At 40.6% G+C, this 12,539-nt stretch overlaps 1 protein-coding gene across 2 annotated transcripts in view; it reads right to left on the reverse strand.

Moving 5' to 3' along the window:
- Nucleotides 1-12,539, reverse strand: part of exd3 (exonuclease 3'-5' domain containing 3) — a 47,285-nt gene that overhangs the window by 29,424 nt on the left and 5,322 nt on the right. For both annotated transcript variants that reach the window (XM_004538280.6, XM_004538281.6), the window contains exons 3-19: nucleotides 10,700-10,764; nucleotides 9,862-10,023; nucleotides 9,403-9,588; nucleotides 9,256-9,309; nucleotides 8,989-9,128; nucleotides 8,780-8,886; nucleotides 8,618-8,691; nucleotides 6,789-6,827; nucleotides 6,527-6,693; nucleotides 5,998-6,151; nucleotides 5,697-5,895; nucleotides 5,490-5,599; nucleotides 5,190-5,373; nucleotides 4,852-5,024; nucleotides 3,339-3,557; nucleotides 2,653-2,706; nucleotides 2,390-2,521 (exon numbers count right to left, since the gene is read on the reverse strand). In XM_004538280.6, coding sequence (XP_004538337.2) covers nucleotides 2,390-2,521; nucleotides 2,653-2,706; nucleotides 3,339-3,557; nucleotides 4,852-5,024; nucleotides 5,190-5,373; nucleotides 5,490-5,599; nucleotides 5,697-5,895; nucleotides 5,998-6,151; nucleotides 6,527-6,693; nucleotides 6,789-6,827; nucleotides 8,618-8,691; nucleotides 8,780-8,886; nucleotides 8,989-9,128; nucleotides 9,256-9,309; nucleotides 9,403-9,588; nucleotides 9,862-10,023; nucleotides 10,700-10,764 — 2,219 coding nt within the window. The remainder of the gene's footprint in view (nucleotides 1-2,389; nucleotides 2,522-2,652; nucleotides 2,707-3,338; nucleotides 3,558-4,851; nucleotides 5,025-5,189; nucleotides 5,374-5,489; nucleotides 5,600-5,696; nucleotides 5,896-5,997; nucleotides 6,152-6,526; nucleotides 6,694-6,788; nucleotides 6,828-8,617; nucleotides 8,692-8,779; nucleotides 8,887-8,988; nucleotides 9,129-9,255; nucleotides 9,310-9,402; nucleotides 9,589-9,861; nucleotides 10,024-10,699; nucleotides 10,765-12,539) is intronic.

The following is a 12,539-nucleotide window of genomic DNA, read 5'->3' on the forward strand; positions in this document are numbered from 1 at the left end:
TTATTCCTTCTTCAGTTAAATTCCTTTATTTTCTATTTTCCATGTTTTTAAATCAAGTCTTCATCTTAAAGCTACTTCTCATCCACAGCATTATGGTAAATTTTCTTAGTGAACCACTGCATGTTTGACTCTCCTTTTCCATATCCATTAGTTTTTGCATCTTTTATACATCTTCCCCCATCACCCAACAGTGGCACTGATCAAGACTGTGGTGGCAGCAAGCTAAACAATGAAACGCAGACATCCCACTTCCTCACAACATCTTCCAGCCCCTGCTGAGGAATTCCCAGACCAGATGGGATATGCAATCCCATTCGGAGTCTTCTGGGTCTGCCCCAGGGTCTTCCTCTATTTGGACATGCTGAGAATACCTCCACAAAGAGGGAGGTCTGGCTCAGGAGGGATAATAATTAGATACTCTGGATGCTCTAAAATGGCTACTTTGAACATAAAGGTAACGTGGATTGACTTCACCCTCCTCCTCCTTTTACTAAAGATGACCTTAGATTTACTGCTGAATACATTTGTTTAGCCTCCCTGCTACTACTACAACACCCACATACACCCTACACCAATCAGCTTGTTAATATCTTACATCATAAAATCTCTCGTGAACAAAACCACAAAATACAGTGAGGTAAGGCATCTCCCTGTTGACTCCTCTGTAGGGATGGGTACCGGTATCCGGTGCCATTATGGCAGCGGTTCTGACATAAACGGTAGTAACCAGACTGAAAAGCAGCGCACATTTCGGTGCTTTATTTCGGTGCTTTTTTTCCTGAGCTGTGAAACACTTCTAGCCAATCATTTTACGTTTCCGAGGATAGTAGGCGGGTCCAGGTACGTACGTTCTTTTAGAGCAGAGCTACAGATTAACAATGCCCAAGGCGAAGTGGTCAAAAGTCTGGCTGTACTTCACAGCAAAAGATGCAAACTCAGCAGCCTGCAACAAGTGCTTTAAGCTGATACTGTGACACTGTGCAAAGGAGGTAACACCTCAAATCCGATGAAACACCTGGCGACGCATAGTGTTTTTTTTAAAAGCCAAAAAATGCGCCGTACTTGATAGCTTGCTGCGAGACCTCACACCGAGCGCATAAATAATTTCCCCCAGGGATCAATAAAGTATTCTGATTCTGATTCTGCGGGTGTGGTGCCTGTTATCGGACCCGGAGTTAGCAACATCCCCCAAAACACGAAGAGGAGAGTCCTGGCCCCTAGCCCTGCCAGTGTAGCAGAAATGATGACGAATGATGATGGCAGTAGCAGCCGTTCTTCTCTGCGTGAGTAGCTTCATGTTGTTCGTGTGTAATTTACGTTGAGTAGGCTAACCACGTTATTACATTAATGCATGTAAGGTGAACTAGCAAACATCATCATAGCTACATGCGGCTGTCTTCTTGTTTGATGGCAGATGCTCCCTTCACCCTGGCCAAAAAGGCTAAAATGACCAAAGAAAAAGTGGAAAACAGCTAAACATGAGAGGTTTTTGGACAAAGTTTGTGTTTTTTCCATTGATTAAGCACTGCTTCAAGCCAAGAGTGATGCCATATATGCCCCATAGCTGCAGAAAAGGCTAACATTGTTATCTTTTTACAAAAAAAACAGCTAAACATGAGAGGTTTTTGGACCAATTTTGTGTTCTCCATTCTTTAAGCACCGGTTTGAGCACTGGTTTGAGCACCGTTTAAGCACCTGCACCGTTTCAAAAGTACCAGTTTGGCACCGGTATCGGATAAAACCTAAACGATACCCATCCCTACTCCTCTGTGTGTGTGTGTGTGCGTGCGTGCGTGCGTGCGTGTTGGGGTGGGGTGAGAGGTGAGCCAAACCCTGTGATTTTATGCACGGCTTAACCACAAGTGCAAGTCTCTTTTCCATCTCCAACATAAGGAACATAAGAATGCTCAACATCTTCCCATGCTGTCAGCACTTTATTTCCTAGTAGTCTTGCCAGTAAAGAGTTCAGAAATGCTTCCACTTTCTTTCTGTGTTAAACATACCACCTTTACCACAAGCATTTTTCCTTTGAATTCGACTACTTTACTCAAGCAGAAGCTTTTAAAAAAAATTACGAAATTCTTCCATTCATAATACTTCTCACTAAAATAATAACTATAGTTCTTGTGTTTCTCTTGATTAAAGTTGTGTATGAGCCAAATGTAAGTAGTAAGCAAGATAAATTAATATTTTGGACTAACTGTTGAATTACACAGATGTTATCTGTATCCAACTCTGCATCAAGTCATGTATTATTTTCTTCATTTGTCTGTTGTGAACTTTTCGTCCCTGCAGACAACTTCACTCTAACCATCCACAAAAGATCATGAAAATCATGTACAAGTGTGTAGCACACCGCATAAACAAATATTTTCATAGACAGAAATACCTGACAGCGGCTGAATATATCACTGGGAGTGGGCTGGATGTTAAAGTGTTTGAGAACTCGAACCGCCTGGTCTCTGGCCTTTTCTGAGCAGGCTAGGGAGAGACAGCGACCCTCCGCCACCTGGGAACGCAACTGTACGGGAAGATACAGACAAACTATGTGTACCAGGAAACAAGTCAGACACACCAATGCATGAAAACAAGCGCACAGTGCATCAGCATTCCCTAGATTTTAGATTTGTTTTTGAGTTCATGTGTACTTACAGTTTGGAATGGTTGTCCACATGTAAGAATGACACGGCCTTCAGCCTGCGCTAACTGAGACACAACAAATTCACACAAGAATAAAAGAGTACAATAAATGTATGCGGTAATGACACTCATGCTTGAAATGTACTTTGGTACACTAAATTCTGAAAACATTATGGTATGTTTTTATATGGTAATATAGGTTCTGAAGATGCTACGGTACAGTAATTTTTGGCCTAGTAGAAGCAAGTCTAAGTGTAGGAACAGGTCTGCTCTAATTTGTGCAGATATTTATGATTTGAACTGACCAGGAAAACGTTATGAATAGCTAAAAGCGATCAGTTCTTTCTAATACCATTTGCATAAAAACTACAGGAGGAAAGACTTGTGGATACCTAATCATGCCATCTCTGGGCTTCAGCAGTGAAGTAGCTGTGGCGTGAGTCAAGCTTATATTTTTAGGATCATTAAGGCTGACATCAATACCATTAATAACATCACAATATAGCAGCGTAAGTATGTGGCAACATCCTTTGGAATGAGGTCATTCATTCAATTTATTTTTGATATGAATAAATGGGGTATGGAAAAAGTGAAAATTAAATGGTAACAGCACTGATTACCAAATATCTGATATTGTGACATCCCAAGGGCTTTTTCTGTGGAAAATGTGAATATTTAGAAAAACTAGCAGGACTAACCTTAGCTGCAACCCTGTGATCATCAGTGTTCTCCAATATGACCACGTCAACTCCTAAACAACGCAGGTATCTTCCGAGTCCCTGCAGCATGTTGTCACACACCACCCGCAACTGCTGAGGGGGTAGCGGTGGGGAATCTTCTGAAGGCTTCTCACCATACAAGACGCCTTTCTCTGGATCTGAACAAGAGGGGCTGACCCTTTGAGCCCCCTGACATTCCTAAATGGACAGAGACAATAATGTGATACTTAACCGATCCCCATAGGGGGATTTTCTTTTCACTTGCACCACAGTTCAGGGAGGCTATAGCACTGGGTGAGCTTTAAATCTGCACCCCTGGAGCTGCTAGGAACTGCTGAAGTGTCTTTGTCAATGACTTATTGTCCCTCCTTACAGGCTGAAGGCTCAAAAGTTGGGTTTTCAGTAAGAGGTTTTAGCATTTACATGTAACATGAAAATTTATCACAGAAGAATGAATAGCTAAATTAGCAGATTCTGCTTTACATGTAAATAGGTTGGTCGCTGTCTATGAAGCGGAACCAACACCTACAGTAATCCTGCTGGTGACTGCAATCATGTTTCTGCATGAAATTCTGCATTAAAAAGGCAAAAAAAAACTAACTGAATACATACTCTTTGCTTCAAGTATTAAAATGCCACTCTGATGCAAAGACCCTCTATAAGGAAACTGTTTACTAGGTCCCTTGTTTGGTTTTGGTCTCAACAACACTGATAATTGTTAATTGCATTCACAGTAGAATTCCAACATGTCCAGGTTGAGTATAAGGTTATGAAACCTACCAAAAACAAATAAAAGTAAAATATGAACAAAGCAGGTCAAGTATATTAATGAACTTTTGTGAAATAGTGGGAAAAATATTTAAAACTGAACTCTTGAAATAAATATAAAGATAAAACAGCTTTTAAATTTCTCTACCTCTTAGACCAGCAAGCACAGTTACTACATGTTTCATCAAGTCAACTAATGAGGGAAAAAAAATCTATATAAGGTTGCGGCTCAGGTGGTAGAGTATATGTTTTCTTAACGTAAGATAAGAAGTTTGACTTGAAAATTGCTTATCTTATCACTCATGGCAGTGACTTTTATTTCTCTACTTTTTGTTCTCCCCCATCCGAAATGAGTTCAGCGTCTTTGGTTTTTACACACAGGTGTAAACGTTTGACTATTACACACACACACACACACACACACACACACACACACACACACACACACACACACACACACACACACACACACACACACACACACACACACACACACACACACACACACACACACACTGGTCTGAATGCTGCAGAGTTACTGCAAAGGCCAGTTCTGCTCCTGTTAATAATGTCTAATAACGATGTCAATAAATCAAACAGCTGAATATTCATAGTTTATTAGCTATACCAACTCACACACACAGACACACCTTTCTACCTACCTATCTAGATATAGATATAAAGATGTATTAAAAAAAAGAAGAAAAGGCAACTGATCCCTGACCTCTTTCTCAAGGGTCTGTTTTGTTTGCTTGTCCTTTTTCTCCTTCAGCTTCTTGTCTCTGCTCTTCTCTGATTGGCTTGAAGATATGCTGCGCAGGTCATCAGGCAGCCCAAAAGATGCTGGGTTGCGGGAGAGGACAGAGTACACTTCCAGCAAACAGTAGGCATCTGCCACTAGAAGATGTTAAGAAGCAAAAGAAAGAGAAGGGGAAAAGGGGGGATTTATTGGTTTGCAGTTCATCAGGGGATAACAAAATAATCTCTGATATTCTATTGAGAAGAGAGCAGCGACCATCTGTCTCTCTGTCATTGTCTGTCTGTGCATGCACAATACCTTACCTGCATATCTAATTTGGCTGATGCGTAGAGGCCGCTTCTCCCAGTTGGACATCTGCTCTGTCTTGTCCAGGGGCCTTCCCAGGACCTGTTGTACCAACAGACTGAGGCCCTTTTCTGCACAGTCCTCTCCCACCAGTACCTCTTTAGGGCCATTTTGAGTCCGGCTGAGTGCACTATGTTGAATCTACATTACAAATTACAGACATAAAATAGCATAAAACAATCATTTATTTTAAACAGTGCAGGACTTCATTTAGAAACTGCGTTATATTAAGTTATGGAAATGAAAAGAAAGATTACTTTTTTATGTATACTTAGAAGATCAAGCATCCCCTCCATTTTCAGTGGGTCCTCTTGTAACTGGGGCCAGGTGGCCAACAGACACTTAAGATCACTGGCCATACCATATCCTGAATTGCAATAAAAGGAGAAATGTAGGAGACCAAAGTATGTAAAAAGAAAAAAAAAAGGCGAATGACTTGGATATAACACTGAATACATGCTAACCTAGTTTAAGGACACTTTGTTGGGAGAACAAGCTCCTGATGAAACAAATTGTTTCTGGGTGCTCACAGAATCTCCTAGCACAGAGGTCTATTAGGAAAACCTGATCAGAAACTGCAAGTTGTATCAGGGCCACTTGCTGAGTTGAGATACAGCCAAATGTTGGCTGCCACTCCATGTCAACTCCGACTACAACACCTTTCTAAGAAAGGACAGATAGCAGAACACAGGAGAGAAAGTTGAATAATACATGATTGCAAATACAGACTTTTCCCATCATTAGGTGCTGTTTAATCCTCTGTACCTTGAGCAGAATGCTTTGACATCTCTCGAGAGCTTCTGGTGTGTCCACAAAGTGCACCTTGTCTTTGGTAAGTGGCACTTGGTAGAACTTCTCACAGTGAGACTGAGCTAGCTCCCACTCCTCAGTTTCTGCAGTATCACTCAGAGATATCTGTCTGAGCAGAGGTGAGAAATGTGTATTTTTTATGAATGTGCAAATAAAAGACTGTGTGCTCTATAATGGCAAACTGATAACCAAATAGGAGGGAAAAAAGTGACTAAAACAATGCATTAGGTGTTATGAATGAGTCGAGTGAATCAGCGAAATATGTAAATAGTGAAAAAGAACCAAGTGAGCACAAAAGCTTTGTTTATAAGACTGCATTGAGAAGCTGTTGCAAAAGCAGGATGAAATCAGTAAGCAATATGTGAGAAACAGGATGTGGAGAAGAAAAATTAGACTCCACAGTTCCCTTTATATAAAAAATACAGTTTGTACATACCACAATTTGCGTAACAGAAGATGTTTATACATGTTCTGGCCAACTTACTGTAGAGCACGTGGTAGACTCTGCTGGGTTTCCCATACTCCACAGGGAAGTCGATATCTGGGGATGCTGTATCTCAGTGACCACTGGGAGGCTTTCCGAAGACAAGAGTACTTCACCAACATCTCCACCAAGTGGATCTGCAGCTCAAGGTCATCTGCCACTACATACTATACATACACAACAATAAACTTACTGCATACAAGACATAGCGCCATACAAATTTAGGCTTCATCAAGTCACATATAAACACATACAAACCCACTTGTACATGGTCAATCCAGTTCTCTTCTGTCATGCCTTTCTACGAAGAAAAAAAGATACAAAATGCTATTTTTAATTATTCTTCATTACAATTTTTAATCTACAATGTGAGGAGAATTTGGCAGCTAAACAATAGGGTACTGCTAAACTGAAAATTCAATAATAATAATATCTGATCATATTGTCTACTAGTCCTCAGTCTACATTTTCATCCTCTGCAAGCAGTGTCAGTTAAAGTGACGGTAAGACTTAATTATCTTCTCTAACTTATCGAAACAAATCATTTCTTCTCTTAAGCACACAGATGTGGGTTTCAAAAGCTTTTAGTAAACTTTATATTTCCCCTTTTGTGCATTTATGTCACACAATTAGATTTGACACTCTCTTACCACATTCTGCTTTTTTGTTTAAATTGCACTTTGAACTGCTACTTCACAAAAAATAATACATACAGTCAAGTGGAAAAATAAGTTCTATTGACTAAACTAAGTATACCTATTGATTCTATAGCTTGCAGAACAAACTTTAGCAGCATTAACTTGAAGTAGTTATTTTCTGTATGACTTTATCACTCTCTCACATCATTGTGGAGGAATGTGGCCCACTCTTCCTTACAACATTGCTTTAGTTCATTGAGTTTTGCAGGCAGTTGTTTATGCACAGTTCTCTTAATGTCCCGCCGCAGCATTTCAAGCAGACTGAGGTTTGGACTTTGACTGGGCCATTGCAACACATTGAATCTTTTCTTTTTCAGCCATGTTGTTGTATATTTGCTGCTGTGATTGGGATCATTGACCTGTTGCATGAAGTAATTTCAGCCCAGCTTTAGCTGTCAGACAGATGGCCTCACATCTGACTCTAGAACACTTTGTTATACCGAGGAGTTCATGGCTGACTCAGTAACTGCAAGGCACCGAAGTCCTGTGGCTGCAAAACAAATCTCTCCACTACTGTGCTTGACAGTTGGTATGAGGTGTTTGTGCGTTGCTTAGTTTTCACCAAACATGGAGCCATGCATTATGATCAAGCATCTCCACTTTGGTTCCATTTGTCCAAGTACAATGTCCCAGAAGACTTGCTGTCACGTTCTTTTTAGAGGGAGGAAGCTTTTCTCTTGGCAACCCTTCCAAACAAGCCACAGTTGTTCAGTTTTCTAACTGTACCCTACTTCAGTTCTTCACATGCTAACTGAAGCTATAGTCCTGGGATTTCTGAGCATTGCACAGTCTGACCTTGGAGTGAAATTTGCTGGGACATGGACTGCTGGGAAGATTATGGCACTGTGTTAACGCATAGCTGAACGCTCCAGACCAGCAAACTGTCAAATCAATCAACTGTATTTGATTAGCAGAACCTGGCTGCTACATCACCTTTTAAGTTCCTATAAAAGTAGTAAGAGTGGACTGCATAGAATTTCGTGAAAACATTTACTCTCACATAGCTGTATATCACTACGTAAAAACTAAAGCACAGCTCACTGAACTGTAAGTTAGCAGGGAAACTCACGAGCTTGTTAAACACACTGATCACATTTATGCCCCTCCTAATGAGTTTAGAGTTTATTTAATGTTTTGTAAAGCGTTCTCGAGTTTCTTGAATGGTGCTGTACAAATCTAAGTTATTTGTTTGTTTTTTACTGGCAAAAAACAAACAGATGTCAGAAATAATTTTTTGTTGGAAAACAAACAAAAATTATATCTGTCTTCCATTTTCATTGGTTTACTTTACTCTGAACAGTTTAGCTAAAGAAATAAAGGTGAATGCTGATGACAGCACGTAATAAAAAATAATGACGTTGAAATAAAACTGAACGTCTGCTCCATCACTTACCTCCACAAACCTCTTGTACATGAGGAAACGCAGAGAGTCTAGTCTCCTCTTGTGCAGTGCATTGGGACACAGTCCTGCACCAAAAAGACAAGGTCACTACAATTTCTGCCCGAGACATCCACCTGCAATATGCATGAACGAAACATGCACCCAATCATCCACCTTTATCAATCTTGAATTTCTCCATGAGTCGCAGGACGTGTTTGGTGAGCATTTTCGGTTGAATCTGTTCCATCCGTTGTTTGGTCAGATTAAGGCAAGGGAACTGACTGTGGAAACATGCGTACCCACACAGTTACACAACTTTTTTCTTTTTCTTTTAAGGCTCTGCATGTCGACACCTGTATCAAGTTCACATACGTGTACCATACCTGTTTAGCTCTTCCACACAGAAGCTGGGGTGACACCAAGAGTCTAGAAGTTTAACCAATCGTTCCTCTAGATGACTGTAGCCTGAGACAAAGGACACGGCCACCGACATCTTATCCTGCACGATTAGTGGTACACACATCTGCAGAATAACATAGGAGATGAAAATTTAGGAAGTTGGATAGAGATTTAATAGTGAGTTTATATAGAAGACATTTGATGGTTAATTAATAAATAAATACAAGGACAACAAAGACTGGATATCTCACCTCCTCCATATTTAACTCTTCCTGTAAGTTCAGCTTAATACCGAGCGTTGCTGCCTGTGGGGGTTATAAATTTCACTTTTTATGATTTTATTTTGTCTTAAACATTTCTGCAATAACAACAATAATATCATGAAATCATGCACCCACCTCTTTGTAGAAGCTGAGAGCATGCAACCAAGTAATGTGCAATCGGAGTATGGCTGGATCCAGTGAACTGAGTTGGTAGATGTTTATGAGACTGTCTACAAAGTTTGGCTGGGTATCTGTTAGCAACTTGAGAGCACGCTGTTGGAGTGCCACTGCTTGCTGTTCCGACACTGAACTCAGATTGACCTGTATGAAGAACACAAACCCCCAATCCAAAACAGAAATCAAAAACACCCTTTTAAAACACTAAAGAATACTACACTACTACAGAGGTGTTAATGAGAAGGTTTGTTAGTCTGCACTAATAAAATAAATTGCTCAGGTATTCATTTTCAAATATCTCAATGATGGCACAACTATAAAGTCAGCAAGCCTTTGTGTACAGTTCAAAATCACAAAAGGATGAAAAAGTCGGACTGCTAACCACAACAGCAGGTTTGTAACTGCTTGCCTATCTACCTGAGGATGTTCCTTAATCCATGTCTGGAATTCCATGAGTATGTGATGGCCAAGGGTGTGGCTCCGACCTTTCTGTTTGCCCGGACAACTCTCCAGGATTGTTAGTAAGGCCTCTAGAGGCTCAGACAGCTTTGAAAATCCCTGGAGGGCTGCCAAATGTAGCTGTGGGTGGACAGAGGAGAAGGGAGTGGTAAAACTATAATAGAGGAGAAGGTTGAATGAATGTATAAAACATTAAAGTGTGATGGTAGATTACTTCGAATCTAAACCTTGTGGACAACTCTGAGCACTTGCTTACTCTGTTTTATTATTATGACTTTAAAGTGGATCTTTCAAAAATGTTTTTGTGAAGCCAAAGTGTTACACTCAAGTTAGAGTCAGAAAATGTCTTAACTCCATCAGCATATATGAGTCTTTTGAGACATTTTGTGTAAAAAGTAATAAAAAAAAAAAAAACAATCTCTAACTTCCTACACGAGAAAATAATATATGAGTGACAAATCCAGACTCTGTTTTAATTTGCAAACCAGATGTTAAGCACTCAATATCCTACTCACACAGATCTCAAGTTCATTCAGAGCAACACAAATTCCTTCCTACTGACAGGCAGTCTGGTTTCCTCATTAACACACACACACACACACACACACACACACACACACACACACACACACACAGGTGAGCTTCATTTAAGGATTCAGGGTTTTCTTTCACTTGTTCCTTCCTGTGCAAATGCTTCATACAGACACACAAAAGCTCCAATCCTGCTACCTTTGTAAACACACACACTCAGTATTGCATATATGGACCTGACACACGCTGTGAAAGTGACTCTTACCATCTGCAGATCTTTCCGGTTCCACAGATCGAAGAGTTGGTCTCTCAGCACGGCAGGGTCAAGACCTGGGGGCATATTGCACACACAGGCACAGAGACAATCACACACACACACAGTGGGATTTCACTTTGACCTTTGACATGTTAAGGAATCAGAGGTGGAGTTATACTTATTTTAAACTAAAACTATTTCAATGGATGTCTTTTTGGGGTATTATAAGAGCTCTTTTTGTGAAAACTGACCTGTTCAAAGATGCAAATCCTCTGAAAAAAACCCCAAAAGCCACAAGTTGGCGCTATATGTTTTGCACAGATTTAAAGCAATTTATACTGTTGACCCCCTCCCCAATTCTTGTAAACAAAAGGTTAAATTTGTTTGCCCAATCTTTTGAATTCTTATTTTCTGTCTCACATAATTCTTAACTTGGCAGTAACATGATCCACTAGAAAATACTGTTACAAGAGGCATAGCAGAGCAGCCATAACGTCAAACATTATTTCTTTAACAGGCACAGCAGAGCAGCCATAACATCGGATTAACAGCTGAGGCTGGTTGGACAGTAGAGGAACCGAGCATTAGCTCTGCATTCCAGCTGAATGTGCAGCCAAAATACTCCAGAGAAGACTCTCGAAGCACATTTTAGGAATGCCATGGTGGGTACGAGAGCTTGGAAACAAGAGAAGCTGTGAGCATGCGTGTGTGTTTTACAATTTGTGTCTGCCTGTGCGTGTGTTCCACGGAGCATTCCCAAAAACTCCAGCTTCTTTCTCTGTCACTCATGCTGTGTGGCCTCCACCGTATCTGCCCCCACCGCCGCAACCCTTCTTCCTTCCCAGGGCTACTTTTCCTGTTCTCCTCTCCCTCCCTGCACCAGTCTCTCTTGATTTTGTCTCGGATTTCCCCAGGAAAAGGCTATGCGCTGGTCATGGTGTAAAAAATACAGCCTTCCTGATGCATAGCCTGGGAAAGCAGACGAAAAGACCTCTCCCTCCTCTCTCTGAGCTGGCCTCTTTCTTTGCTGCACCTCTCCTGGTGTGACACTTTTTGCCTATTATGTTCCCCGTTAAAGATGAATTTTACATTCATCTTCCTGCAGCGGCCCTTTTAGTAGAGCTTGTTTTTGTTTTCTCCCCTCAATCAATCAACATTTCCTTTCAATTCTCCAGCTTCTCTTAATAAACTCACGCTAAATTAGTGAATTTGCAATTCACTAAATTGCAGCAATACTGGTATAATAATATTGCCTAATTTTATCTCACTTTTATGTTGACTCTATTTGGATTTCTTATTCATGAAAATGCTAGTTGCACTACATCAGTGTATTGCCATGTTTTGATCCACAAAGAGCAAACTTTACATTTGTTTTAGATCATTTCCTAAAATCTATCGGTGTTTTTAATTTAATTCTACTTGACATTAAATTATATTCAGCTACTTGACAAAACTGCTTTTTTATTACCCACGGTGGCTTTGTATGAAATGGATTATGACATGCATAAAAAACAGCATCACAAAAGTCCACTTAACGGTTCTCAACATTTGAAAGGCCGCCGAGTTTCCTTTTCTGTTATGCACCCTGCCCGCGCTCATTCATCCTGCTGCCGAACATGCATAGGGTACGTGCACAGGGACTCACACAAACACCACAACCCACTTCAGTCTCGCTGTTTGTATGAGAAGGGGAGAGAGGAGAGGAATGTTGAGCATGTAGCTTCTTTACACTCTTGGCTAGTGGATGAATGACAGAGCTAGAGGCTCCCCATTCATTATAACATAATAACCCTATCACCACATACAAATACAGAGACACATGCAGAGAACATGCACTCATTCACCCCTT

Source organism: Maylandia zebra, linkage group LG7, assembly GCF_041146795.1.
Source record: "Maylandia zebra isolate NMK-2024a linkage group LG7, Mzebra_GT3a, whole genome shotgun sequence".
In the NCBI taxonomy this organism is placed as follows: Eukaryota; Metazoa; Chordata; class Actinopteri; order Cichliformes; family Cichlidae; genus Maylandia; species Maylandia zebra.